Source organism: Drosophila guanche, unplaced genomic scaffold (genome assembly GCF_900245975.1).
Source record: "Drosophila guanche unplaced genomic scaffold, DGUA_6, whole genome shotgun sequence".
Taxonomy (NCBI): domain Eukaryota; kingdom Metazoa; phylum Arthropoda; class Insecta; order Diptera; family Drosophilidae; genus Drosophila; species Drosophila guanche.
The window spans coordinates 3,873,859-3,898,475 of NW_022995747.1; the positions used below are offsets into that span (position 1 = coordinate 3,873,859).

Sequence of the window (24,617 nt, forward strand, 5' to 3'; positions counted from 1 at the left end):
GGGTGTTAAATGGCCGATTCCTTCTGGTTTGTCGGTCGCAAAACACACCTGAAAGTCTTTTCAATATTTATACATTTTCCATACAAAATGTTTCCCACCATGCCAGCACCTCTCTCGCTTCCACTTGTTCTCATTCGGGGCTGTGGCTCTCATCTACATAGAAGGCGCCTTGCCTTGCTGGCTCCCCTCTCTATCTCTGAGGCAGTCCCAGCGTCTCTGAAACAGTTTAATGCGTGCTATTTATATAAACTATGACACAGATACACAAAATGTATTCAGAGCAAAAATGTACAGCAACAGAACATGCGTGGGTGCATGTACATCGTCCATACATACACGAAACACGGGGCACATAGTAGTAGGATCCCAGACACAGCCTGGCACTTATAAAGGCTCAAAATCTGCCAATCAATTAAAACCATTTACCACGAATGGCCATTGGCATGTCTCTCCATGTCCTTGTCCTTGACATTCAATCTCCGTGCCTTTGAGACGAGCCTTTCTTTGACCCAGTTTGGGGACTCAGCTGTTGGCCAACTTTTGGCCATATCCCACTGACACTCCCTCTCTCGCTCTCTGTTTGTCTGGCCTACTGCCTCTCTCTTGCTATTGATGCTTCGGCTCGGCTTTTGGCCGCGCAGCCTCTCTGGCTTTGTTTGTGTTTATTTACTCCTTGGAGCCACCTGTGGACGTCCTTTTTTTGGGGGTGTAATTGGTGCATTCAAATTTGGACCAAAGAGTCCCTAATCAAACAGCTGTGAGGGCATTCCTGCGCAGATGAAAGTGCGCAATTCATTGATAAATCATCCCATGCCATCTCCCCTTGGGGATGATGGGCCAAGTAGGACTCAGAGAGTAGAAACGAGGCACTTTTTGCCTACTATAATCCCCCATCGGAGCGCAAGCAAACTATCTTTGCCGTTTGTCTGTCCCTTTTCTTTCGGTGTCCAATTTCGACCAGCACTTCAACTCCCACTTGAGTACACTTTAGATATCGACTGACGCACCCTCGAAGGCAGCCTGTGGGAATGGCGACACAATGGCAGTGCCGTTTAATGATACCCGCACATAAATCGACATAAATGAGTGTCGTCTGGTTGAATGTCGCGACGTATACGCAATATCCACCCCCAGGCGGTTTCTTATCATCGACAAGTGTGCCAAAAGGAACAGGGTGATGCACTCAAAGACCTGTGTACCACAAGTGGCATCCCCTGCAAAGACACCCTCTATGCTGGGGCAGCCCTTTTCGGTATGCGCATAGAGCATCGAGTGCGGGTGGTTCTGAGTGTGAATGGGAATATCCTGTATACGCACTGCTGCCTGCTGCCTGCTGCCTCTTCTTCTGCTACTGCTGCTTGTCGGCACTGGCAACGGCAACGAAGGAGGCGATACGAGGATAACAACGACCCAGAGACCAGAGTCCTCGTCAGTTAACGACGCTCGTCTCAGTTGCATCCGAACGCTCCAGCCGTAAACGTTATCGAAACTGGCCACGCGTAAATCAAGGTAGGAACAATGGAAAAAACTCTGAAAACTACAATTGCAGAGTCAAAGTGCTGAGGGGGGAAAAATGAACAACAAATTGAAATCAAAAAGAGGATAGTGCTGGATAAACAATGCTCGGAAGCGATCCATAAAAACAGTTTGCAATTAGTTAACGTCCAAAGCCAAGCCCTCGGTGGGTGCTGCTGCCTTTCCATTGTCCTGTGTTCTGTGTTCTGTATTTTGTGCGTGGGTGCGGCACCAATCAAGCCAAATGTTGGCATAAAAGACATCGTTTGATTTGAGTGTGTGCCAAGTGATAAGCAATTGGCATTTGGGCATCAATTAAAATGGGAAAATCCACATTTTCCATCCATCATCTTGTGCGTTATATAAGTCTGTGAAAATTTTTTCCCCAAATTAGCATGTATACCAAGAACCCAATTCTGTATCTATAACCCAGTCGCCTCGTTCTCGCCGCCGCCGCTGCGGAGTCTGCGTTCTGCGCAGCGTCCCAGGACCAGCTGGACCGAAGGACCGAAATCTCTGCAACACTAGAGATTGCCCGAGTATAGAGAGGGGGTATGTGGTTGTGGGGGTTGTGGCACTGACCTACTCGTAGCCTGGTGGGGGCAGCAAACGGGCAACGAGCAACAGACGAGCCTGCGCACGCAAATACCTGTTGCGTTTGCCCCCTGCCCCATCCCCTGCTGCCTCAGCGGGCATGCTAATGCCACATTTTTATGAATGAGTCGCTCCAGCTGTTGCATGCCAATTGATTTGTGTATGTTTTGTCCTTCCAGTCGGGCCACCATGGTGACCACCAATGCCGGCGCAACGGCGACAGCCACAACGAACAACAACAATCTGCAGACGAACAACAACAGTCATGCGGCGAACAACAATAATGATGACTTTGACTTTGACCAGGACGATGGCCTGCAGGACCTGGGCTTGCCGGTGTCCGTCCAGACATTCCTGTGGCGCCAAATAGCACCATTCATCCGGCCAAAGCTCGGAAAACTGCACGAATCAACCTGCCTGGTGAGTGTGCCGTGTGGGTCAAGGAGGAAGAGGCAAGGTCGAAATGTTCAATTCGGAGCGAGGGCCACACGATCGAAGGAGGTTGTGGTGTGCTCACCAATAAAGTTATTCTGTGCTGTACATTCGCTATGCGTGTTTGTTGTAAGGATGATGGACTGTGTAATACAAAACCCAACAAAAAAACACATAATTGTCACCACAATTGGCTTGACAAAGACCATTCGAGACCAGAAAATATGTACTGTACCTTATTGGATGTTTTCTCTGGTCTTTGGTTTTATTTTTCCCAGCTAAAATCAAGGAAAAACAAACGATAAACGATACAAAACTTGACATTGATGTTTGATGTATTTTTATTCTTTCCTGCATTCGATACTTACTTTTCCCAACAACTATGATACTAACACGACCACCTTCTTTCACAAACCACAAGAACAGAACAAGAACAGTCTCCTATCTTCTTCCTATACTCACACACAGGAAATGTTTCTGATACGTCACTAAATCACCTGCCAAGGCGAAACATTTCCCGTGCTGTTTGTACAATCTATAATATGTATATGTGCCTTTATTCCACAAACAATAAAAACCAACTACAATCCACTAAACATACGTTTAACAATAACAACAAACCACAACCAACTGTACAAATTAACATTGTAAAATCTTTCGCAATTTGTCTGAATCTGAATGTAGTTTTGTCAACATGCACCGGGACACCATGTAAGTTATAAATGTCTCTGCCAAGACATATAATCCCCTTAACTAACCCTAGTCCTTGTACAGCCCAATGCACAGCTGGCACAGGGACTCAAATGTATGTCCTAGAGAACTCTGTACATTGGGATTGACTACCCTTACCCCTTTTACTTCGTTTTACTTTCAATTGTAGATGTTGTGCGTTTCTTGTGCCTATGTTTAAGGTTTCTGTTTGTCTTATTTTGCTGTAGATAGCTTTAGCTTAACACTTAGCACCAACATAAATTACCAGTCTTACCTCACAATGAATCTTTTCTCATTCACCATCCCAACCTGCGGATGCTTAGGAGTCGAAGGAAGCCTGCAAGGTAAGTGGAAGAGCATCATTCTGGAGTTTAATTGATGATCCCTCTCTTTTACAGTCCTTCGAGAAAGTGCTCGTGCAGAACATCCAGTTTGGTCTCTCGCCGCCTCTTACGAAGGCCCTGGGTGCCATTCCGCGCTGGCGACTGCTGCAGGGCGCCCTGCCTCATGTCATGCACGCCTGCGCTGCTCTGCTCTACAATCGGGTTAAGGATATGCAGGCCATTGGGCCCGTGGAGACCAAACTGTTGTACACGATGCAGTGGATCCTGCTCTATGCGGCCGAGGAGTGTGCCGACGATGAGGGTGGTGAGGAGCTCGGTCTGGGCGAGACTCCCGCGGAGCCCAAGTCGAAGCCCATAGAGCAGTATCTATTTTCCGTGCCAACGATTGCAGTGAGTGGAACCCAAACGAATGCCTAATTCCGTTTGAATTTACATACTTTTCCTTTCAGCTCTTTGTGTATCTGTTTGCCCCCATTATATCCCACCTGAAGGAATCGGACTTCCAAAACTTTCGCCTGGAGAACGGCATCAAGCTGTGGCAGGGCATGTGGGATAATCGTGCACCTGGAGCTCCGTGCTTTACGGCTCCGGTGAAGCCAAAGGCCCGAAATCTGCTATGTGCGCCAACTCCCAAGGGCTCCACGGATGTGTTTCCCACACGAAAGCACTCGCTCAGCGCTGATGCAATGTCGCCCAAGAACGACTCGCCACAGAGCGGTATCTCTGACTATGGCAGGCAGGACGAGGAGGTAAGACTACTGTGGAATACATGGCGGATCGATCCATTTAACTCTCATCTAGGGCTCCTGGGTATCTTCTCCCAAGGAATTTGCCTTTCCCGAGACCATTCCCGAAGAGGCCTCCAGCGTGGAAGACGAACGTGTCGTCATATTCAGGCTACCATCGGCACCACAACTCATGGATAATTCATTCTTTACGGTGAGAGAGAATACGTGTAACTAAGGATTACAAATAGCTGATTTATATTTCCTATTTCAGGCCGATGCCAGCCTGCTACAGCAGCAGCAATCGCAGAGTCGTCGCGGCAGTCGTCAGTCCATGAACTCCCGCGACAAGGATAAAGTTCCCTCCACCAAATTCGAGTTTGATCAGCAGGAACTGATGCGTGGGGCGTCCATGAAGGAGAAGCGCAGTGCCTCCATCGAGAAGGAAACGGACTCGGATAAATCCGAAAGTGTCAAGGCAGATGTCTCAGCCGCGACCTTCCTCGATGTGGCAGTGCTTCGCTGCCTCTTCATATCGCACTGGCAGGAGGAGGGCATCTTCTGGAGTCTCCAATATCTATACAATCGGTAGGAAGAACCAAACTTCACTCTTAATAGAGGCTCATGTTTCTATCTGTTTTTTTGCAGTCTCAGTGACATTGGTGAGGAGGCGGCCATTACCTTGAACCAGCCGCGAAAGCGTTCCAACTCCTTGCCCATACCACAAATCGAGATATCGCTGTATCAGGGCCCCGGCAGCAACAGTCGCGATAGTCCAGGCAGCTCTGTGGTCAAGGACTACATCGAAATACCAGAGCCAGCGCCCACAGTGACAGCTGTTGTTGGTGAGAGATGCAGATCCTAAAAAGTAAACCCCAATCGATGCTCATGAATCGTTTCGTTACAGAGGATACCCCCACAGCGCCCAGCAGTTCCGAGCGTCGCGGCAGCGAGAAGAAGAAACGCGTCAAGATGGCCGATCTGCGTGCCTTTGTGGAGACAAAGATGTTCTCGAAATCGGAGAAGAACTTGGAAAAAGTAGGGCTCGATACAAACTCTGCCAATGGCAAGACACCACTGCAACTGCAACAAGCAGTAAGACAAGTCAAAACCCAGATCTTTGCTGATGTTTGCCGTTAATGTTCTTTCAATAAGTGTGCTCCTGCCTGGCACGCCACCCCACGCTTGAAATTCCCCTCCTACATAAATAATCCAAATAATCTCTTATGAACATCCAACCTACACCCAAATGTCAATGCTGTTTTTTTGGCTTTCTTGAGAGTTTATTTGACACATTTCCCAATGTATTCAGCTAATGGTTCCCCATTCTTTCACACCCTTCAGGAGTACCATCGCAGCCTGGACACCGGTGAGAAGAAACTCTCACGCTCTGCATCCATGATCAGTCGCGAGCCAGCCAGTAATCTGATCAAGGGCAAATCCATGCCTAGTCTCAGGTAACTACGAAGATCCCCTGTGAACAAACCCAACTCAAAGAACAGAAACAACTCTTCGAACAGGCCTATGACACCAGAACAACAACACTCCCAACACTTTCAATAGATTCTCAACAAATACCATACTCTTCAGAGACTCTTTCTGTGTTCTTAAGCTAATGTCTATATATGTACTCGTATATTCTATACCTTATGTACCCCACAACCTTCTCTTATGACATCAACCAGCTGTCTGCTTGATAGCGGGTGAGTTTTCGTCCAAGTAACCAGTTCACGCTTAACCCTCTCCGATCTCTCCAACTGTTTAACTATCAAAGTGCTTTTGCAACTACTATGCCACAACCCTTTCTCTGTCTCTCTTTGCAACCTTCCACTTTTATGCTTGCTCACCTCTGGCACCTGTGTCTTTGCCTGCCTCTACCCCAAACTCCGATACCCAACCCCCGCCATTGCTTTTCCTCTCTGTTTACCCCTTAAGTTTGCCGCACTTTGGTTTGACTAATGCCACACACACAATTTCTCGCACGTCTCCTACAAAATGCAAGATTTTACAGATACGTAGAGCCACCCAAAGCCCCAAGGCCATCGCAGGTGGCATGTCCACGCTCCACGGCCTTCTATCCACGGAATCCCATCATTACGGTGACAGAGCACACGCCCACACCATCGCCGGACTACATCAAGCGACAGGTATAGGGACACTCTTCTCTACAATTTAATTCACATAATAATAACGTTGTGTTCAAAGGGTTCCATTGACTCGCAGCTGGATGCATTGAGCAATGGTGGCAGCATCGGTGGCATGGCTGGAAATGGTGGTGGCAATGGCAGTGGCGGCGCTGGCAGCACCACCACCCGTTATCGTGGCCAAATGCTGCGCTCACACACAGACTCGCATATCGATTATACGGGCGTGGATGAGTCCGAGGCACCTGGCTCATCCTTTTACATCACTCGAGATGGTGGCATAGACTACGAGATCATTCTGCTGGCCATTAGCAATGTTTTTAAGCGGGATCCTGCCTTGGTCTGCTCTCTGCGCGTGCTGGAAGCGGGCCTCAACATTTGCGAACTGCTCATCGAGATGGGTGTCCTGAAGCTGGGCGAACATGCCCATGAGATATCCATGAGCATTACACGACGAGCCCTCCAGGTGCTCGGCTGTCCACATGGTTGCAATGATGGTGAGGCATTTGGATTATATTTTCCTTATACATATTTCTCATTCCTTTGTTGCTGCAGGTGTTAGAGGTCCCCCGGCTGACTTTCTGCGCAATCAGTGCCAGAAGATTCTGTCCCGAATGCTGCGCCAGGCTGGACAGCGCACAAAGCGTTACATGCAGGAAATGGTCAAGACATCGCCGCTGCCAGAGCTCATTGACTACTTTCATGCCTTTCTGGCCTTCTGTGTGGATCCCAGCTCGCTGTTGTCGCCATTAAGTAAGTGTCTGCCAATAAATTGTAACCAATAGTGGGGCTGGCTTGGATTTGCATCCAAGGCGCACCCAAAAAACTCCCAACCCCAAAAACAAATCTATAATCGTACAAATCTCCTGAGTTCTACATTGAGTTACCCCCCAATCTGTCTATACTTTGTGTTTGGTTTGCTCTTTGATCTCTGGCCTTGGCTTGACCCCCACTTGCTGTTCTATTTACTTGCATGCAACGACTTTTGCTAATGCTTTTGAGTTGTCCTTCCTTCCTGACTCCTCCTTACTGTCTCCACCACCACCAAATACGTTCGTTGTATATATGTGTATGATGTATGTATGCAAATGATGCAAACTAGCTCATAAACGTCCAAGTGGATATAAAAATGCTAACACCGATCTTGGCGGTGTACCAGGTCAGGGCGGCTATTCGACAAATTTTAGCGGCGGAATGAGCGGCGGCGCCGAATCCCAGGTCGTTGGCGCTGTCTTCAAGCCGCTGGTCAGTCGCTTTGTGGAGGCAAGCAAAGATCTTAAGTCACCCGAGAATATAGCTCTATATGGCGACATACGGCAGTTGGTCACGTACGTGAAGGGTGCCCATGGTGGTCCATTCCGTATGGTGGCACTCAGCGGCATACTAGCCGTCACGCCGCGACCGCACAAAAAGGGACCAACGGCACAGACTACAAGAGTGATAAGGTGAGCTGAGCTCCAGGTACATGCATACATCCATGATTTAGTCTGTAATCTTTGCCCTTTTTGCAGACACATTCCACAGTCCAATGTGACGCACAGCATTCAGAATGATGACAATCGCTCGCAGCGTCGTTTGCTGCTCAAGAAACGAAGCACTTCATCGGCCTGCGCGGTAGTGAGTGCTGGTCAGGGCGCTGATATACAAGACTAATCATATCAATCTTTACTCCAGAGCCTGCTGGAAACGGAGACGTGCGAGGAGCATTACAAGACCAGTCAATCGCCGTTGAGCAACTTCCGACGTCGCACCACCGGAGTGCGTCCGACACTGACGCCACGGCACAGTGAGCGTGCGCTGCTCTCCGATTCCACGTCCAGCTCGGAACGCAATTCGTTGGGACGGCTCAGCGGCTTGGTGCGCTGGTTTCGCGGCACGCCCAAGGAGGCATCGTCCATTGATCTGGAGATTGGCTCACTGAATCCAGAGATATCCTCCACATTTATGAGGCACGCCTCGCTGAAGATACAGCGTGGCCGGTCAAGCGATGGCATTGGGCGGTCCATACAGCGCGCCAAGCGACGCGTCGAGAGGCGGCTGAACCGTTTCGGCGGCATTGTGAAGGGCAAAAAGAAGGTGGGCGGCATCGAAGAGACAGCGGACTTCAGTCGGCGCAGCTCCTCGGATATGTGCGACGGCCCACGTGAGTCCGAGGTGGTCATACTCAAGGAACGGAAGCTGGTGCCCACGGAGCCAGTGCGTGTGGGCATGTTGCGCCTCTCCTTCCTCCTGGAAACTTGTGCACCTGGCTCCTTTCCCGATCCACAGCTAGTAGCTGCTGTTCTGGACTTGGTAAGCTCAATCAAGCTGTGAGGATTTCCCACTCTAATCCATTGTCTTTTAGCCGCAAGCTCCTTTGGTATCGCGTGCCACTTTTCTGCTGGAATGCGCACACTTTGTGCATCTGTGCAACAAGGGTCAGTGGCCCGCCTGGATGAAGCAGAACGTGGGCAGCTACCGGGCGTCGGGTGCCAACATCAATGTGAACCAGATGAAGCAGCAAGTGAGCCAGACCAGCGCCAGGCGCACCCACATCCTGCAGCGAGCGGCTGGCAAAATGTTTCACCAATGGGCGGAGATAGTGGGTGCCCGCCTGGAGGAGATACTCTTCACGGAGCGACTGCAATACGAGGCGGTCAATGCCAGTCTCACCGATCCCGAGAAGCAGCGGGAGCTGCTGCAGCAGGACGAGGAGGAGGACTTCCTGGACGAGACATCCGTGAATCCGCACGGTAACGACTGTCCGCACTCCCTGAAGCTGATCGCTTGCGTGCTGCTATTCGAGATTACGGCCTTTCTGCGGGATACGTACATTATGCTGCCAAAGACATCGAAACTGATCCATCGGGATAAGCCAGCGCCCTGGGAGAAAGTCTATCGCGAGGCAAATCGCCGCTGGTCCATGGCCCTCAGCTCCATGGGTCACTCGCAGACATCGGCCCAGAGTCTGCAGTCCATTGCAGCTGGCAACGATGGCGCCGGCCAATCGGAACGTAAGATTTCCTTTGTGCTGCACGAGCCAGACAACGAGTCCGAGAACAGCAGCAACACCACATTAACCAAGGAGGGAGAAGATGGTAACTAAGTCAGAGTTTACATCTACGTTTCCCCACCAATTAATATATATTCCAACAGCACCTAGACGTCCCACTGCTGCTTCTGCAGTGCGTCCATTTTTGCTGCGTCGTGGCACAGCCACCACCACGGGCGGATCCTTCAAGCGTCGCTCTCTGAAGCTGCGTCGCAACACAAAGGACAGCAAGGAAATCGAAACAGATTGTGAGTGGATATAATAGAAACTGCTGCTGCACATACTTAACATCCATTCCATTCCATATCTCCTTCAAGTTAACACACAATCGCGACGCAAAGTTTCTTCGCTCTCGGATCGCAGCGACACCTCGGAACAGGGCATGATTAGTGGCGGTGAGGAGTCGCCGGGCATACTCAGCGATGATCAGCAGCCCGAGTCGCCCACCGACTCCAATGAAAACGATGATACGGCAAAGAACATGCCCTGGCTGAAGGCAGTCATCGAGATGATGTCCAGCTACAATTACTACTGCACCCACAAGGGATATTGTCATCCGTTCTGCTACAAGCGCCACATGCGCTCCTGCACGCGGCTCATAAAGGCAACCAGAAAGGTGAGTTTGGGAATGCAAAGTGTGCCAGCATTTATAATTTATATAATTCCCACAGGTTTATGGTGAAGAATTTGGCTTTACTTTTGATGCAGATCATCCAACGGTGGAACCAACTGTCATTAGTTCCAGCAAGCCGCACACCTCGCGTGCCCGCTCCACGCGCAAAGTATCCGAGCAGAGCTCAACACAAACATCTCCATCTAAGCGTAAGGACAGTCTGTCCCGCAAGGATCGGTAGGTATTCCATCTAGGCCACATTTATATATAATAACTATTTCGTTTGTGCAGCATCAGCGATGATCCTGATCTGGAAATGGCGGAGAAACTGGCCAAAGCTTTCCGCCAGGAAAAGGAGAAGAAGCTGCAGGAGGAGCCACCAATCTTAAAGTTTATACGGGTGCACATTCGCAACCTGTTCCACTTTCCATTCGCCACATTGCTTAAGGGTGCCGTTGTCCTCACCGAGGAGATGGTGATTGAGGCAATGCCGGCCGCCTGGGAACTGCTGCTGGAGACCAATCACGACACGGCCACCTCGAGTGCTGCCGTTTTCCTGATGGGCTCCGTGAAGGCACAGAATTTCGCCTTTGACATCATGCAGAGAGCGTTGAAGCACAGGGATCCTGACATACGTATTGGCGCCATTCAGCGGTATTTGGTGCTGTGGAAGTGCCGCTTCCATGTGTGGCCACGCATGGAGGACAATGCACACGATGTGACCTTCAAGGTGCCACCGGGTGGCATTGAATTCACGTTGCCATCTCCAAAAATTGGCATCGAAAGTCTGCCGGTGGTGGATCCACCCTGGATGCCCGTGCAGCAGACCAAAGACATGGACGTGACGCTCAACCAAGACAGACATGTGAGTGAGAAGGCTGCAGTAACACTGGGCTATGTAGGATGCGGGAGGGGCATCCCTGATGGCTACTAAATAATTCATTGCTTTGCAGCGTTCCCTGGTCACCGCAACGAAGAGCCGCAAAATGCAGCAGACGGAGGCCATACGGAATGCTCTGCGCCAGCAGCGGGACAAGCAGCGAGCGGAGCGGCACAGTTTCCTCATCACCATGATACCGATCAGTCAGCAGGCCTCACACGAGCCTGGCATGGAGAAACTGGAGGATCACGAGGATCAGGAGGAACTCGATGGCACCCGCATGTCGTCGCACCTCCATCACTCCCATTCGCTCTTTCCCTCCGTGCTGTGCTCGTCCGTGATGCAGATTGTGGGCTGCCTGGACGATGCTGCCATTGGATCGGATGGCAATGCCGTGTACGAGATTGCCTACCAAGTGATTTGGGTGTGCCTGGTTGAGGAATCGGCTCTCTTCCTGCGCTATGTATTTGAGCGCCTGACCCGCGATCGACAGGATCAAATGTTCAAGCTGCTGCGACACCTCATCCGCTTTGTGCCACGTCTGCCCCAGCAGGCGGCCTTTGCGCTCTACAACTCCATCATTGGATACATCATGTTCTATGTGCGTTCGTCCAATGAACTCAAGCAGGAGCTCGTGGGATCAGCCTTGTCTGTGCTCTGGATGGTGGTGCACTCGGTGCACGGCATTATGTTCAAGGACTTGAAGCAAATTCTGCGCAAGGAGCAGTGCGATGCCTCCATATTGCTCACAGCAAATGTGCCCGCTGCCAAGAAGATTGTAGTACACGGCCCGGCAGACGATGACTACAATATACCCTCACAATTCCCCGTGCAGGAAGACACGCTGTTCTGCCAGTTGTTGAAGGAGGCCCTCGACTATTATCCTATTGATGAGAAGAACACGAGCCATTACTGTCTGGTGGATTATAAGAGCAGTAAGTTTGACTTACATTTGATCGAAATACTCTTTCTTACTCTCTTTCTGTGATAGGCAAAATCCTCAATCCCAACTGGTACATTCGCGACTTGTACTTCTTCAAGCGTTCGCAGTATCCAGAGGTTCGCCTGATGCTCATGCGTCCGGAGGAATCATTTCTGGCTCTGCAAAAACAGGAACTGACTAAGAAGTTCGTGGAGATTGGGAAAGTGCATCTGACTTGGGCTATTCTCAAGAATGTGGACATGGTGGTGCAGCGTGTTGTCTTCCTGCACGAGGAGCTGATGAAGCTGCCCTCCTTCCCACGCAAGGCACTCGAAGTGGATCTGGATCTGCACCATGGCGGCGAGTATGGCAAGGTGCTGCTCGGCCTGGATGTCTTGCACAAGTTTATGTGGGTGCGTCTGATAGCACGCATGTTCGAGGCCATGGCTGGTAACTTTGCCTACTCGGCGGACATCCAGCTCTTCCTCAACGTGCTCTCTGGCGCCTCCATCCTGCATGCCGAGGACTCATGCATAATGCGCTACGTGATGGCCACATTCATCAATGCCGCCTTCAACTTCAAAAACATATTCTCCACGAATGGCTACTTTATGATTATGCCCACACTGCTGCAGGTGTATTCCCTCCATCAAACCAACAAACTGATCACCACCACCATCGAATACGCCGTCAAACAGTTTTACCTCCTCAACCGGAAGCCTTTTATTCTGCAAATGTTTGGCTCTGTTTCCGCCATACTCGATACGGACGAGGATGGCACCTATGGAGAGGCGCACAAGGTGCAGTCCAGCTGCCTTTTCAATTTACTGCTCAGCCTGGAGGATCCCTCACCGGATCCACTCAACATTGCAGAGCTGGTGAAGGAGCAGAAACCATTGAAGGCAATTGACTTTTGCTACCACGATGAAGATGACGATGTCACGGTGCTGGACTGCATTACGCTCTGTGTGATGGTCGTCTCCTACTCGGCGGAGAGCACTCGTGGCTATCAAATGCTGGTGATTATACGCACTGACGTCTTCCATTCTTTGTATCTTTACTTTATTGTTTTTCAGATCATCCTGGAGGCCATTCTGCCCTGCTATTTGCAGCAGATTCAATCGCCCAGCTACATTCCGCTTCAGGGCAAGTCCGAACGTGACATTATACTTCAATTGGCTGTAGCCATTCGCACCATGGTGCACAATTGCGAAGGCCTGGCCAAGAGCTACAATGGACCCTATCGGAACAGTCCCGAGCACAAAGGATCTTCGCAGCGCAATTGCAGCCGCGGACCGCCCTGCTCGCCTGGTCTGGACTTTGAGGAGGAGTCGCATCCAAAGTATGTGTCAGATGCCCGAACCAAGAATATGATGGATTCTGCTGAGGACTCCGAAATGATACGCACTGAATATCGGCGACCTCGTGATGTGCTGCTCTCCGTTGTGGCGGATTTCCTCACCAAATCCACGGCACGTCTGGCCGAGCTGGCGAAGAAGATGCCTGCCGACACGAAGCCCACAGAGGTGCTGGACGCCAAGTGCCACATTCGTCTCGCAGACATCGCTCACTCGCTGCTCAAGGTATCCCCCTACGATCCAGAGTCGATGGCCTGCCGTGGACTCCAGCGTTACATGCAGGCAGTGCTGCCTCGTGCGGAATGGTCAAACGACACTCTGCGCAATGCTCTGGTCACAATACTACGACGCATCGACAAGGTATTCCTGAAGATATCGAAGAAGCCATCGATTCGGCGGAACACGGACTGGGAGGCAGCCGCCGGCCTACTGAAGGGCATTCACGAGACGATTATTCGGCACTCGTATGTGCTGCACTGGCAGCAGATGAAGACTTTGATTAGCACCGTGCAGAACCTGATTGTTAATGAGCCCGGCTCAGGCATTCCCGAGGGCGTCTCCAGTGCAGGGGCAGCGCTCATGTCTCAGAATCCGCCGGCCTTTTTCTGCTCGGCCGTGGTGCGTCTGGTGGCCCTACAGGTGGTCAGCCCCGTGGACTGCTTCTCACTGGTTCAAATATGCGGCGGCAGTGCCGAGTTTGCCACGCAGGAAAAGGCCGAAGGATTTCTGATGCATCTGATCATGCCGCTGTGTCTGAAGGTCTGTTCGGGACGCGGCGTTTCGGATGTGGGCGAGCTGAAGATGACCGATGTAACCTTCCTGCTCACCGCCGTCCTGAATGCCATGAGTCCCCCAGCGGGACGTACGGGTCAGGCTGTGTCCCAGATCAATCGAGTCACGGGTGACCTGCGTGCCGGCTCCCTAACCTTCACGGGCAGCAGGGATGCCAAGCGGCCAGCCCGCATTTCCGGCTCCCTCTATCAAGCGGCCTTCTTGGCCCTGCGCATCGTGTGCATCTGCTTCGAGAATCGCCTGTCCACGGAGTGGCCACGCATTGTGCGAGTGATGCGGGATCTGGGCAGACGAAACGAGGCTGCCCCCGATCTATGGAGCTTCATGGAGTTCGTGGTCACCCATCGCACCCCACTCTACATTGTTCTATTGCCATTTATTATGCATAAGGTAAGGAGTGAGTGCTGAGGATTGTCTGGCTTATAGCTTACCATCTCTTACCAGATCTCACAGCCTCCCATTGGCGATCACGAGCGACACATGCAGTTCATCATTAGAGAGCGATTGCGGGGAACACCTCCACAGGGCGGCATCAAGTCGAAGGGCGCCCTGCTGCTGGAGCTGGCCCGGGAGCTGCGCGATCTGCGCGACGAGCTGGAGGAGAAGCGTTATGGTAAGTCTATGTGGTGGCCGCTGACAGTTTCCACACATCCGCTTATGTTTCAGTCTCCACAGATCGCGAGAGTTCCGAGCAGAAGAAGAGCGACACGCCGGCGGCCACCAGTGCGGCAGATGCCCACAAGTCCCAGCAAAGACCTTCACTTATATCTATCTTCACAGGGACAACAACCGGCCAGGCCACACACTCGCATGTCTCCGCTGTACCCATCGATTCGCGCAGCGGCTCCGGTGGCATTTGCACCCCCAGCGACACTCTGTCACAGCAAACACTCCACCCGCCGCGAGAGTCCTTGTCCAGCAGCTCAACGGGACGAGATCCACACACCACGACAAGCGAGAGTCAGAGCGGCGATGGAGAGGCAGGATCGGCGCCCACACTGGTTGGTGCAGCACCCAGTGGTTCAGGCCATGGAACTTCCGGCACAGCATCTGCTTTACCCTCGCACATGTCGCACTCGCAGTCGCTGCAGCAGCCGACATTTAAGGCCCAGCCGCCAAAGCTGCGCTTCGTTTCGTCTGTCGAGTTTCGACACTCTTCGGGAGAGACATCGACCACACCGCTGTCACCAGAGAGTCCGGCCGAGGATAGCTCAGGAGATCACACACGTTCACGTCTGCAGCGCTCGAAGGCAGCTAGTCGCAAGACCTTCCGGCTAAAGCGCAGCCGACTGACGCCCATGGAGCCACCCAGCATTGTAAGCTAATCAAAAATCTCGAATACTAATCCGTAAGCTGACATCTAAATAATTTGACAGGTTACATCGCTGTCACAGGAGGAGCAACAGCCTCAAGCCCAGCCCAAGGCACTTGGTGAGATATCCTGGGACTCGGTCTCGCAGACATCCTCCACATCCGGCTATCGGGACAACAACAGCTTGCAGACGGGCCTGCTCTCGCCGGATGGCTCATTGGGTGGTCTCACTCTGGGCCGCTCCCCTTCGCAGCACTCACTTTTAATGGTGTTCGAGGGACAGGACGAGGACACACTTATTTAACAATCACAGAACGGCGACCGGGCCTACGAACTCTAGTGACAAGCGTGACTTTCCGAGACACAATTAGCACGAATTTGGTATAGCATAGTAGATACTCGTATAATATAATTATTTATGCATATGTGTAGGGTAGTTGGATGTTAAGTTTTATAGACGAATCGTTGTTTTCCATTTTGTGCCCCGTTTTGTACACGATCAATGATGTTAGAATGTTAATTAATAAACGCGGTAGCCGTTCTATGTATCGCCGTTCTTTTTTGTAGCCGCTGACAATGTCTTCAAGCGATTCTCCTTCACCATCTTGCGCCACTCCAGCCACTTGGCCATCTCCGGCTGATCACTGTTGCCACTCTGTGTCTCCAGTTGCATGTAGTAGGCCTCGCGCAGTATCTTAAAGGCCTGGATGCTGTAGTATGGCTGCTGTGTGACCGGATCAAAGTAGCGTGCTGGCAATCTGGTGATGGGGCAGATGCCACTAGAGGGTTTGGGCGGGGGCTTGGATCGGCAAATCGATTGGAACACCTTGTCGTTGAAGTCGTTCTCGATGGTGACGAACGTGCGCTCACACTTTGAGGCTGGATCGTTCGGATCATGCGGTAAGGTAGTGCCCCGAGTGGGCTTCCGCATCACTGGCATAGTTAGCGAATGGTAACGTATAGTTGCCCCATTGAAAATGCGCTTGGTGGGACGCGTTTTCTTTTTCTCCAATTCCATTTTTTGGAATTTCTCTGCAATTGCGAATGAGCTCTGAAATATTGCATCTTTAGCGGGTTATTTGTAGACTTACCTAGGGAGAGGATGTTCTCCTCTTCGGTTATTTTGGCCTCCTCCAGCAGTTCTTCTTGTGTGGGCATGTAATCCTCAACGCGAACCTTCTTCTTCTTGCGCTTCCGTGCATCGTCTAATTCCTTCAGGCGTTTTTTTGTTGCCTGTGTTTTGATGGCCGTAGATGTGCGTATGGACTTGCGACCCGAGTCGAGGACAGTAAAGCGCGGCCGCACTCGACGTTTGGCCACACCGCCTCCGGCGCGCTTCTTATGCAGTGCCGGGACGGACTTTGTTTCCTTTTTGGCGGCAGGTGGTGGCTCCTGTAAGGAAAGCCCCGTTAGGAACAATATATATGTATGCACTTTTCCAGTATTCTACCTTGTAAGCCTTTGTGTTGACGCCGCCGCGTTTACGCTTCTTCTCCGCGGGCTCTTCTTGGTCGGATACCGGCTCATCATGCTCATCTATACTGAAATCGGAGTCAACCACATCGTCCTCTTCGTCTTTTTGTCTGCAACAAGGATTTTTAATTACAATGTGGACCTATTACTCCCATGGGCAGCAGCCTAACTCATATTCCTGGTCTTCTCCTTCCTCCTGGAATCCACCGTAGGTAGTTTTGTAGAAATCATCCTCCTCTTCTTCATCCAGAAGAGTGGCTATGCGGTTGCCAGCATTGTTGCGCCTGGCTCGCGAGGCAGCCATTTGTTTATTTTACGAGAACACTAAATATAAATGAGAATTGGATCAAATTTGACAGACAAAAACATAAACAAAATGTGAAAGCGAATTTATCGATAATATATACCGAAATATACCTTCGAGCGTACAGAAAATACCACCGAAACTATACTGATGAAAATAATATTCCTCGATTTTAATATTGTAATTGACATATATTTTTACACGAATGATGAATCAATTTTCTACAAGATAGGATTCTGACAGGGCACTTCTTAATTTAGGTGTGTATCATCTTTGAGATATTGTATAACTAAAGCAGCCCTAAAAAAGAGCTATGAAATTAAACTCCTGTAAGACTACCGCAATATGTCGGTATTTTTTCGGTAATTCCCACTGGTGGAAAATGGGTTAAGCGTTCAGCTCGCCTAAAAACGCGCTCACCTACAAAACCAATACGTGCATAAAGTTTATTTAAATGGTCTGACTGCCTGAACTTAAGGTGTAGAGGAATAAGATCATATCGAATGTTAACTAATGTTGAAAATGTATTATCCCGAAATGAGAAAATGATAATTTGAGACACATGGGCAGCTCATCAACAAGTTGTCTATGCCCGAACCTTTATGCTGCTGCCGCCACAGTCTTGGTCGTTGGACCTGTTGTTGGATCAAATCTGATTGCACTTTGGACTTTCTCTCTGCTTTTCAACGTGAAACCGTGACAGTGTATTTACTTTTCGAAGCGAACGGTTTAAACTTTGGCACACACAACATGATCAACACGGGAAAGCTAGCTGGACGCACCCTCTTCATAACGGGAGCCTCAAGAGGAATCGGCAAGGAGATTGCGCTGAAGGCGGCCCGTGATGGTGCCAACATTGTGGTGGCGGCCAAGACAGCCGAGCCACATCCAAAGCTGCCCGGCACCATTTACTCAGCGGCCGAGGAGATCGAGAAAGCCGGCGGACGAGCCCACCCCTGCATTGTCGATGTGCGCGACGAGGTCCAGGTTCGTACCGCCATTCAGGAGGCGGTGGCCAAGTTCGGGGGCATCGACATTGTCGTCAATAATGTATGTATAGGGAAAAGGCTGCGGCAATTATCTATTCAATCAGAGGCCATAACTAACGATTTCTAATCATTTTACAGGCTAGTGCAATCTCCCTGACCAACACACCCAACACAGATATGAAGCGGTACGACCTTATGCACAACATCAACACCAGGGGAACCTTCTTGGTTTCCAAGGAGTGCCTGCCGTACTTGAAGAAGAGCAACCACGCCCACATACTCAACATCTCGCCACCGCTGAGCATGCTGCCAAAGTGGTTTGGCCCACATGTGGCCTATACGATGGCCAAGTACGGCATGTCCATGTGTGTGCTGGGAATGGCTGAGGAGCTCAAAGGTGATGGCATTGCCGTCAACGCTCTCTGGCCCCGCACTGCTATTCTGACTGCTGCCATCGAAATGCTGACTGGTGCCGAATCGGCTCAGTGGTCGCGCAAGCCCGAGATCATGGCTGATGCGGCGTATGCCATTCTGTCGAGGGAGCCCAAGCAGTTCACTGGCCAGTTCTTTGTCGATGATGAAGTGCTTGAAGCAGCCGGGATCAAGGATCTCAAGCAATACGCCTGCGTACCCGAGAATGCTGATAACCTGATGGTTGACTTCTTTGTGGAGGCCAAGGGAGCGACAGCCCCGACAGCAGCTCCTGCTGGAGCTGGTGCATCCACTCCCACTACAGGAAGTGATAACGGCAAAATACCGCAACTCTTCCAGAAGATTGAATCTCTTCTATCCCCCGAGATTGTCTCCAAGACGCAGGCCGTCTTCCAGTTCAACATTAGCGGTGCTGAGGAGGGTATCTGGTACTTGGACTTGAAAAATGGCACTGGCTCCTGCGGCTCCGGCACGCCTCCAACCACTCCCGACTCCACCCTTACGATGAACTCGAACAACTTCTTCGATATGTTTTCGGGGAAATTGAAGGCGGCACCAGCCTACATGACCGGCAAGCTAAAGATTAGCGGAGATTTCCAGAAGGCTCTCAAGTTGGAGAAACTCATGAAGGCGCTCAAGTCAAAGTTGTAGGAGTTTCGATTGCATTTCAATATCTCCTATTTCTTACTCACAATTATATCTGACATCCCGCATGCAATAAAGTCTGAATTCTATAAGCTATGGTCTTTCAGTGATGTCCTTTGCATTGAGATTTGAAATTTGAAACACGACTGTTGCTAGGCTGCTGCCTTGTTTTTAAGAGGCCTTAAGTCTATTTAACCCATTGAACTAGTGTGAATTTAAACATTTAACGAATATCATGAAATTTGATATTTCTTTTCCCAATTTAAATTAATTTAACCCATTTTTTCTGTTTTTTAAGTAATTTATAAGCGGTATCCACATTGAGCAATTACAAAAAGTTTTATTTTCACCGGCTTAACTCAAGGTGTTCACCTGTTTTAAAGTAGGGGGCTTAAGTGGGTTAATATATACACTCCCATATGTTATGCCTCTTCTTACGATTCATTTGCTATATAGGCTCATCTCCCATTCCTTACCGGTACAAATACAATTAATATTTCGCCATGGCGACTTCTTCCTACAAGGTACGTATATATTATTAGTTGCCATTAAAAGACAGAAAGCTCACTATTTGTGATTAATCGTGTCAAAACAAACAGGAAAAGGTCGTAAAAATGATCAAGTGCTTCTGCGGATGCAGTGACATGACCGTCGAGGAAGTGCAGCGCATCTACACGCTGACAAACAGTGTCCACGAAACACTGCTAGATGCCGAGGCCACAAAGCTGCTGCGCCGCTTCATGGAGCTGAGACGGTCCGGCGACAAAAACGAGGCTGAACAGTATTTGGAAATATACGAAAAGTGTGCGGAATTTCTGCAGGAGGCGCAAAAAACTTTTACCCAGGATGAAGTGGACGAACTCTGTGATCTGGGGCTTCCCCGCGACTTGGAGCAGGACCTGTCCAAACGCATGCTCAGCGGTCAACGTACAGACATAAGTCTCGGCCTTTATCGTATACAGAGCAAATGCCGCAACGAGATTGAGGCCAGCGGCGACTTCCGAGAATTCCGCGACGCCATACGGGACAAGCTGCGCCGAATCCCAAAATGATATATCTGGGAAATCCCCAAGCAACAGTTGGTGCTCTTTGTGTTCATGCTACTATATACACATACCAAAGTCAAGATGGTACCTTCTATAACCGCACTAAACCTCGTCGTCTTTGAACTTAGCAGTGCCTTTATGCCCTCCACATTCTTCACACTAATCTTAAGTCCCACATCTATAGTCTCCGTGCAACGAACCGAATCGAATTCCACGTCAGCGATAAGAATAACCAATGCAATTGTGACTTGATGAAGTGCTAGCTAAAACATTAATTCACATCACAAATGCAACAACGAACAGATCACTCTTTGACTTATGAGTAAATGTATTTTTATTTAGTTATTATTTTTATGTTAATGTTTTATGTTTCCTGTTAAGCACTATGGCTACAAAACTGTTTATTTCCAATTTAGAAATAAACCACTTAATGCTAAAGTTATATTAGAGTATTCCCTCTTAGGTTTTCTTCCATGAGTAATACATTTCCATGGGCTTGTTGACCTGAAATTTAGGACGAAGAAGGAAGTAGATTAGCAAGGTTCATCCGTTGGGTTGATTGTTTACTTACCTTCCAGAACTTATCGTTGACCTGGTGCAACGTCTGGTTCCCGTTCAAAATTACTAACTGCTGTGGCTGGGGAGCGACATAGATGCAAAAGTTGAGCAGGCGGCACGCTTCCGGCAGATCGGCGCCCAGGTCAAGGGTGAGGCGCATGGCCAGATACTTGCTGAGATGATCCACAGTCGCATTGGCTGTGGTCTTGATGTACCGCACGCAGTTTTCCTTGAGCGCCCTAATCAGTTGGTTATCTGCAGACATCTCTGTGGGATGCGGCTTGAAGACCAGTTCGATTTCATCATTGATGCCCAGCTCGCCGGTGCCCTCGCCCTCCGTGTCGATGGAATCGCCCTCTGTGCGACAATCCATCTGAGAGTCCGACTCGGACTCTTCGGACCGCTCCGAGGTCAGCACCGACATGGCCCGCTTAGGCTTGGAACTGCTCGAATTTGATGGAACTGGCGATGGTGTGCTCCGCACCGAGGGAGGATTCGAGCCATCTTCAACCTGCATGCGGGTCGCCGATGTGCTGGCTCCAGTAGGGGCCGGTGTCGTGACTGACGCCACAGTCGAGGTGCTGGTATTATTGGCCGATGTTACCGAAGTTGCAGACTGTCCGGGATCTCGATTATCGCGGTCGGTGCTGTTCGTGTTGCTGTTGCTATCATTGGACGCTGTATCGTGGACATTTAATTGATTAGAGGCATTGCGACCAACGCCAGACCCAACAGCGTTACCCCCAACACCGCTGGCACCACCACCACCAACAGTACCACCATTACCATTACCATTGCCACCTCCTCCTCCTCCACCGGCTCCTCCGCTGCCCTTGGTGCGGAAGCGCTGTGGTCGATTTTGAGACTGCAGCTTGATGCCCTCGTTAATGGAGTTGACCAAGGCCTGCTGGGACTGTGTTTGATTGAACTTCGCCATCACTTTCTCCTGAATGGCCTCGTACTCCTCACGACTGGGATAGATCTTCGAGATGAGCAAATCAAAGTTTGGATCGGCCCGCAAGGAGCGCTTGGAGACGAGCTTCTTCCGGCATGTTGGGCACTCCTTGTTTCCAGACCGCAGTGCAGTCACAATGCAGTCCGAGCAGAAGCGGTGCAAGCACTCCTTAGTAGTCATTGTCTTCTTCAGCATGTCCAAACAAATGGGGCACATTAGCTCGCTGTGCAGACTCCGGGGGGAAACTGCAATCTCCGTGCTGTCTGTGATTATGTCCTGCGGCTTGCGCTGCAGCTCGTAAAGGGACAGTTCCCATGTCTTGTTTGGCGCCGGATCCAACGATGTCATTTTTACACCAATTATGAGGCTTTTTCAATTATATTTTCTTTTTTCCAGATATTTTCGCTTCGTTTTTCTTTTTTGTAACTTTTACTAGGGTTGTCAAATATATTAATATATCGATATTTTTTAAAGTACAAATATATTTATATCGTGATATCATATTTGCGAAAATATCAATATGTTGATACTTTTTAGTGATATTTTTTGACATTTTATGTTCGGTAACTGTAACGGTTTCTGTTTTCTTTATGGGAACTATTTATTTGCGCTCGGTACATTTGCATTTTGATATAATGATATCTACCTTATCATTTTGAAAAAAAATATATCACAGATATGATATTTTTTAAATAGTTGACATCCCTAATTGCTGCAGCAGTGTGACCGTGGAAGTATCGATATAATTTACCGGCCGTTCTTAAAAAATATACCGAAATATGTCTTCACATTTTAAAAATATACCGTAAATAACTCAATTCTTAAAAGTTATTCCTCGATGTTATTTTTGAAATTACTAGATGGAAAACAATATGAACACTGAAAAAATAATCTAGTCCGTATGAAGAATAAAATTGGCTTATTTTAAATACTCCTTTTTTATTGGAATGTATACCTTATGACCTTATATTTTACAATTTGGGTACAATATTGGTTAAATTTCATCACTTGCCCTTATTGGGATGATTTTAAAGTAAGGTTAAAGTAATATTACCATCTGATATTACCGTCTTAGCTTTAAAACTGTAGTTTTACTCGAATCATAATTCAATTCTCCAAAATATTGAGTACATTTCATCATTACATTGGATTGATTTTAAGGTAAGGTTAAAACACTTACATACATTCTCAAATATCGGTATCGGTATTCATGGATGATTTGGCGTCTAGATGTCTCTGTTGATATTTAGTGTCCCAAGACATAGAGGGAGCCACTAAAATTAGAAATTCGCAAACTTGAAAACTATTGTGACAATATTGGAGAACATAACCTCTACGCCAGGTAAGGATTGGAGCAAAGCTGTAACAAGTTACATATTTCGACGTGGCGATTTCCCCCTTGTAAAGGCGGGTGGCCAAATAATTCCCCCCTACCCAATGGTAGAGCGGTAACTTAAAACCTCAAAAAAAAAAAAATATAGTGACAATATTAAATATACTTAATATTACGCCTCCTGCCTCCACAATCTTTCTCTCAAAACAGGGAGAACATGTTTCAAACATTTAAAGTATTTTTCTTATTGAATCCCCTGATCTTGATCGGGTTTTCGCAACACATGAGGCTCCACTGTTTGGCATTAGTCTGCCAAATCCTTTTCGGTTGACAATACGTCAACACCTCAATTTCCACGAGATTTCTTGCGGCTGTCAATCACGTTAACTGGATGAGGAGGGGGATGAGGGGACGGAGACTGAGACACTTACCAGAACCCGCCAAATATGGCTTAAATGCAGAATTGCCGTTACCTAAATTGCAGTCGCCCGTCACCAGGAATTCACCAGTTGTTTGGTGTCTTGGTGTCTTGGTGGCTGTGTGTGGGGCCGAGAATGCATCAAGTCGAGTTGACTGTTAATTGAATTAGAGACTCGCCGCCGTCGCCGTAGCCGCTGCAGCCGAGCCGCCATGCGAAATTGACAACCGCATGGCTGTTGAGGTCTGCATGCGATGACAATGACCCTCGAGCGGTAGCCTGTAGCCGGGTAGTCCATTAGTTTTTGAATCGCGTGCTCCAGAGCTCAAACCTCGAGACTCGATTTTCCCAGCCAAAGGTTTTTCCTGGCTTTGCATGGCGATGCCAGTTCGTCACTCAAGCGCGATTACCGCCGCGTCCCACTCACCTGCCTGTCACATTGGTTGCGCATGCGCGTTCGCCCATCGAGTGACGTGGCACTAACAGAGACCTTAGGAAAAGGCCGCCGACTGCCGACAGAGTAAGCGGTGAAATTGCTGGACGGACCTGCCTGGCATGACTACAATTTGTCATATCACACGGGGTGTGCTGCAGTTTCAGGAGCAAGGAGCTATTTGAAGGCGTCGCCACTTTCAAATTCCTCATTAGATCGGGCGGTGCGGCTAATTATCGTGGGGCCCGTGGAGGTGTGCCCCGATTTTCGCTCACCACCAAATTACTGCCTCATGGCAGCAGCAGCCTCATAATTGCAGCCTCTACGGAGTCTGGTCTGGCCTAGGCAATTTTCAACTTATCGAGGTTATCCTCCGCTGCACAGTTGATCACTTGACCAGACCAACAGCACCAGTTGAACTTCTGCTCCCACACGACGTTAGCGGATCATAGATGCGGCCCATGGCAGTTGCTGTTTCCATAGATGCTGCTGCTGCTGCTGTCCTCAATTCTATTCGGTTGGGGGTACGTGCAGGTTCACGACCCACATAGCCCCTCCTCTGTGGCTCTCTCTCTCTCTCTCTCTCTCTCTCTCCATGTCTCCTTTCAAGCTTTCTTCAATGATTTCAGCATTTTGCAGGCACTTGCCGGCATCTATT

At 49.4% G+C, this 24,617-nt stretch overlaps 5 protein-coding genes across 19 annotated transcripts; 3 read left to right on the plus strand and 2 right to left on the minus strand.

Moving 5' to 3' along the window:
- Nucleotides 1-1,390: 1,390 nt before the first annotated feature.
- Nucleotides 1,391-15,917, plus strand: LOC117582795 (protein unc-80 homolog). 14 transcript variants are annotated; one of them, XM_034270813.1, is made up of 30 exons: nt 1,392-1,509; nt 2,289-2,529; nt 3,226-3,252; nt 3,576-3,596; nt 3,651-3,986; nt 4,046-4,345; nt 4,398-4,535; nt 4,596-4,909; nt 4,970-5,166; nt 5,229-5,416; nt 5,666-5,778; nt 6,007-6,024; nt 6,324-6,468; nt 6,527-6,962; nt 7,021-7,218; nt 7,568-7,910; nt 7,977-8,082; nt 8,140-8,757; nt 8,810-9,542; nt 9,601-9,744; nt 9,814-10,112; nt 10,168-10,346; nt 10,401-10,974; nt 11,063-11,924; nt 11,981-12,930; nt 12,988-14,451; nt 14,506-14,674; nt 14,728-14,784; nt 14,842-15,377; nt 15,438-15,917. In XM_034270813.1, the coding sequence occupies exons 2-30, from the start codon at nt 2,299-2,301 to the stop codon at nt 15,675-15,677; spliced, it is 9,936 nt and encodes a 3,311-aa protein (XP_034126704.1). In that variant the 5' UTR covers nt 1,392-1,509; nt 2,289-2,298; the 3' UTR covers nt 15,678-15,917. The 14 variants fall into 14 exon arrangements, with proteins under 14 accessions (XP_034126710.1, XP_034126704.1, XP_034126706.1 ...); XM_034270815.1 differs by having other exon boundaries at nt 14,737-14,784; XM_034270820.1 differs by having other exon boundaries at nt 5,229-5,359; nt 14,737-14,784.
- LOC117582796 (vacuolar protein sorting-associated protein 72 homolog) lies at nt 15,803-17,219 on the minus strand. Its single transcript, XM_034270821.1, has 4 exons — nt 17,017-17,219; nt 16,824-16,956; nt 16,465-16,765; nt 15,803-16,405 (listed from the first exon to the last, which is right to left on the minus strand). The coding sequence occupies exons 1-4, from the start codon at nt 17,148-17,150 to the stop codon at nt 15,915-15,917; spliced, it is 1,059 nt and encodes a 352-aa protein (XP_034126712.1). The 5' UTR covers nt 17,151-17,219; the 3' UTR covers nt 15,803-15,914.
- A 552-nt stretch (nt 17,220-17,771) lies between these two features.
- LOC117583335 (hydroxysteroid dehydrogenase-like protein 2) lies at nt 17,772-19,308 on the plus strand. The gene is made up of 2 exons (XM_034271596.1): nt 17,772-18,200; nt 18,278-19,308. The coding sequence occupies exons 1-2, from the start codon at nt 17,901-17,903 to the stop codon at nt 19,220-19,222; spliced, it is 1,245 nt and encodes a 414-aa protein (XP_034127487.1). The 5' UTR covers nt 17,772-17,900; the 3' UTR covers nt 19,223-19,308.
- A 320-nt stretch (nt 19,309-19,628) lies between these two features.
- Nucleotides 19,629-20,488, plus strand: LOC117583268. Its single transcript, XM_034271495.1, has 2 exons — nt 19,629-19,740; nt 19,816-20,488. Exons 1-2 carry the CDS (start codon nt 19,720-19,722, stop codon nt 20,266-20,268), a joined length of 474 nt encoding a protein of 157 aa, XP_034127386.1. The 5' UTR covers nt 19,629-19,719; the 3' UTR covers nt 20,269-20,488.
- Nucleotides 20,489-20,572: 84 nt separating this feature from the next.
- LOC117583267 (E3 ubiquitin-protein ligase RING1) lies at nt 20,573-22,199 on the minus strand. 2 transcript variants are annotated; one of them, XM_034271494.1, is made up of 3 exons: nt 21,613-22,199; nt 20,834-21,498; nt 20,573-20,766 (listed from the first exon to the last, which is right to left on the minus strand). In XM_034271494.1, exons 1-3 carry the CDS (start codon nt 22,121-22,123, stop codon nt 20,722-20,724), a joined length of 1,221 nt encoding a protein of 406 aa, XP_034127385.1. In that variant the 5' UTR covers nt 22,124-22,199; the 3' UTR covers nt 20,573-20,721. The 2 variants fall into 2 exon arrangements, with proteins under 2 accessions (XP_034127385.1, XP_034127384.1); XM_034271493.1 differs by having other exon boundaries at nt 20,834-22,199.
- Between the last annotated feature and the right edge of the window lie 2,418 nt (nt 22,200-24,617).

What these genes read in the sequence shown, in the direction of transcription:
- LOC117582795 (XM_034270806.1), top strand. Translation starts at nt 2,299, where the DNA reads ATGGTGACCACCAATGCCGGCGCAACGGCGACAGCCACAACGAACAAC. An exon ending in AACATGCACCGGGACACCAT is followed by an intron (nt 3,253 to 3,575) that starts GTAAGTTATAAA and finishes GCGGATGCTTAG; the next exon opens with GAGTCGAAGGAAGCCTGCAA. An exon ending in CACTGCAACTGCAACAAGCA is followed by an intron (nt 5,417 to 5,665) that starts GTAAGACAAGTC and finishes CACACCCTTCAG; the next exon opens with GAGTACCATCGCAGCCTGGA.
- LOC117582796 (XM_034270821.1), bottom strand. Translation starts at nt 17,150, where the DNA reads ATGGCTGCCTCGCGAGCCAGGCGCAACAATGCTGGCAACCGCATAGCC. An exon ending in GGAGAAGACCAGGAATATGA is followed by an intron (nt 16,957 to 17,016) that starts GTTAGGCTGCTG and finishes TCCTTGTTGCAG; the next exon opens with ACAAAAAGACGAAGAGGACG. An exon ending in GGAGAACATCCTCTCCCTAG is followed by an intron (nt 16,406 to 16,464) that starts GTAAGTCTACAA and finishes TCGCAATTGCAG; the next exon opens with AGAAATTCCAAAAAATGGAA.
- LOC117583335 (XM_034271596.1), top strand. Translation starts at nt 17,901, where the DNA reads ATGATCAACACGGGAAAGCTAGCTGGACGCACCCTCTTCATAACGGGA. An exon ending in TCGACATTGTCGTCAATAAT is followed by an intron (nt 18,201 to 18,277) that starts GTATGTATAGGG and finishes ATCATTTTACAG; the next exon opens with GCTAGTGCAATCTCCCTGAC.
- LOC117583268 (XM_034271495.1), top strand. Translation starts at nt 19,720, where the DNA reads ATGGCGACTTCTTCCTACAAG. An exon ending in TGGCGACTTCTTCCTACAAG is followed by an intron (nt 19,741 to 19,815) that starts GTACGTATATAT and finishes CAAAACAAACAG; the next exon opens with GAAAAGGTCGTAAAAATGAT.
- LOC117583267 (XM_034271493.1), bottom strand. Translation starts at nt 22,123, where the DNA reads ATGACATCGTTGGATCCGGCGCCAAACAAGACATGGGAACTGTCCCTT. An exon ending in TCAACGATAAGTTCTGGAAG is followed by an intron (nt 20,767 to 20,833) that starts GTAAGTAAACAA and finishes CCTAAATTTCAG; the next exon opens with GTCAACAAGCCCATGGAAAT.